The sequence below is a fragment of the Arachis ipaensis genome, chromosome B01 (genome assembly GCF_000816755.2).
Source record: "Arachis ipaensis cultivar K30076 chromosome B01, Araip1.1, whole genome shotgun sequence".
Taxonomy (NCBI): domain Eukaryota; kingdom Viridiplantae; phylum Streptophyta; class Magnoliopsida; order Fabales; family Fabaceae; genus Arachis; species Arachis ipaensis.
In genome coordinates this window covers 123,647,742-123,650,551 of record NC_029785.2, presented here as the reverse complement: position 1 = coordinate 123,650,551, position 2,810 = coordinate 123,647,742, and the positions used below count along the sequence as shown (strand labels likewise).

Here is a 2,810-nt window from a genome sequence, read left to right as displayed (position 1 = left end):
CTTGTAAACGCGGCTCTGAAAAAGATTAATGTAGACATGGATAACTAGGGGTGGCATGTAAAATAACATCTCTTAATCGTAGAGTTTAATTCATTCTGGTGTATATATTTTGAATTTGATGTGCTTTGTGATACTAATTTATCAACTTATATGCACCCGTTGCAGTTTACACCTTTCCCTGCTGGGGCAAAAGAATAGCACATTATTCCCTGATTATTTGAATACCATCTATAACTATTTATTATCCAAGACTGAAATCATTATTTCCAATCAAGTTCATATCACATAAACCTATGAACCCTCCACGAAAGGAAAAATGTAAGTAGGGCAGTGTCTTATAAGGCGTGCAATATCTTATAACAGTAGAGACGGAGGGTTTCAATTTCAATGCTAAGTAAAGCTAGGATGAAAAAACAAGCAAGAAAGAAATATGAAGCAGTAACAGATTGAGAAATCAAAATCCTATGTTTTCCTCCCCACATGCCTGGAAAGAAATGGGAATATCCATGATAGAATAAAACAAAATGTGGGGTTGAGCCTATCCCATCTGAGGTTGCCAGGGCCAATATGTAAAGACAGACTTTACAGTGGCCCCATTTCTGTCATTGTAGAGAAAATGTCCACACATAACAGAGTTGAAGATATTGCTCCAATACTCATCTCTCGAGAAAGGTAGAGAATGGATCATGTGGGCTTGTTATATCTGCGTTTCAGTACTGAAAGGAACAGGAGGAAGACAGAACCAACTGAATAATAATGTGCCTCAGCAATAAATATCTTCAAATTCATCCCAATGTAAAATTAAATGAAAATATTTTGGTCATAATAAACGTTTGATAGAACAAGCATTTGTTGGCCTGCGATATAATTTGACTACTTAAAATGGGCATGTGGTAGATGAAGCCTTTATTAGCAGCGGTAGATGATGCCTTTCTTTAATTAATCCACGTGTTCATCAAACTTGATATTTTTACGTTCAAGGTTCACTCAATGAACATTCTCTGGTCTAGTAAGCTTCTAAATTCTAATATAGGTTTTGAGCATGTTACTGTCTTCAAGATGTTTTAGTTTATAGGTATGCTTGTCTGCCATTATTTTAAGATGCTAAATACACGCCATTGATTGAAATCAATCTAATGATTGAAATCAAACTTTCCACAGGAACATTATGTGCATAAAATGAAACTTTCATCATACTATTTTTTATTTCGATATGATAAAATTTTAAAATGTAAGAAATATTAGTTATTGATTATATATCTACTGAAGTTCTTTTTTTTTTTTTTGAAATTTGACAAGCTTAATCATAATCAGTATAATAATATCACTTGATTTAATCAATCAATATTAAAAAAAAAAAAATCAAATTCACACCTTTAATATTTGCATATACAGTAATGATTTTCATGCTTGATTTATTCAAATTTACAGTTTACCTTGCTTGCGCATTTCATACATACCAATTCGGGTCAGAAAGAATCATTAAAATAGAATAAATTATTCAGAATTGAATTACTAAGTTTATCAAAGTAAAAAAAAAGAAGTTGAATTATTATAATTGATCTGCAAATCAATCCAACAAACATGTTCATTATTTTATAGATCTAATCGGATCAACCTAATCAAACCAAATCAAATCTTCTACTATTCTTCTCCTCCTAACGAAATCCAATCAAATTTTGAGGACTCCAAAGTTGACTTCTCAAAAAAAAAAAAAAATTATGAGAGAGAGACAGAGAGATAAGATTGAAAAGTGACTTTCTTTTTCCATTAAAATCTCGCCATGATTTTTGTTCATCAATCACGGGGATTCGGATTCCCTATAAACAACACTTTGAATCGAAAATACAAAAGAAAAAGAAAAATGAAAATGGGCCGTGAATACTGACTGATTTTCCATGGATTCAATCCCCTATTGAGCCGATTTCTACAATGATGATTAATTACATTCATACCACCATGACCAACTAAGCAACCTAGTACGTACGATAATACATACATTAATTAGCATACGAAAAAAAACCACTTGCTAATTGCAGCTGCTGCTTCACTTTCTTTGAGGAAGGATCATGAGGAGGTTATGTTGCAGGGTGCTGTGGACTTTGACTTATCCAATATTGACCACATTACACGAACATCTTCATACCCACACGCCATCACTTCTCCATGCAGATCCATCACACTCTTCTCTTCCTCCACTGCAAATTTAATAATTAGCTTCAATCATTCCAGCAGAATAATATAGATCTAACCTTGAAGAAACACAAACCTGTTTGAGTGGACTTCTTATTGTTGTTGTTGTTGTTGTTTTCCCTTGTAGGTTGGTTATTGTTGTTGAAGAAAGTGCAAGCTTTCTTGAATGGGGTTGCTATGGTCTTCTTCCAAGATGCCATTTGAATTGCTATTGCAAGATTAAATCCCTTTGGAAATTGGAATGATATATGAAGAGAAGAGAAGAGAAGAGAAGAGAAGAGAGCAGAGAGGAGCAAGATCCGTGAGAAGAGTATTGTGTTGAAATTGAATGGAATAGAATGGAATGGAAAATAAGAGAGTGGGTTTTTATTATTATTATTATTAAGTAATGAGTGATTATGATATAGTCATAGCTATGGATATGATGAGGGGAAAAAAAAGTTGAGGGGGTCGGCTACTGCGCCAAAGCACATGCTGCACGCCCCTTCTCACTCACACTCACATGTCAATTCTTTTTCACTACCACCATTACTTTATTATATTCTATAAATTATTCAAAATTACTTATCAAATTGTTTTAATAGCTATTTAAACATTATAGTTAAAATACTGATGTA

At 33.2% G+C, this 2,810-nt stretch overlaps 1 protein-coding gene across 1 annotated transcript; it reads right to left on the bottom strand.

The window, feature by feature from the left end:
* On the bottom strand, positions 1,631–2,637 carry LOC107619537. The gene is made up of 2 exons (XM_016321831.2): positions 2,270–2,637; positions 1,631–2,198 (listed from the first exon to the last, which is right to left on the bottom strand). Exons 1-2 carry the CDS (start codon positions 2,391–2,393, stop codon positions 2,068–2,070), a joined length of 255 nt encoding a protein of 84 aa, XP_016177317.1. The 5' UTR covers positions 2,394–2,637; the 3' UTR covers positions 1,631–2,067.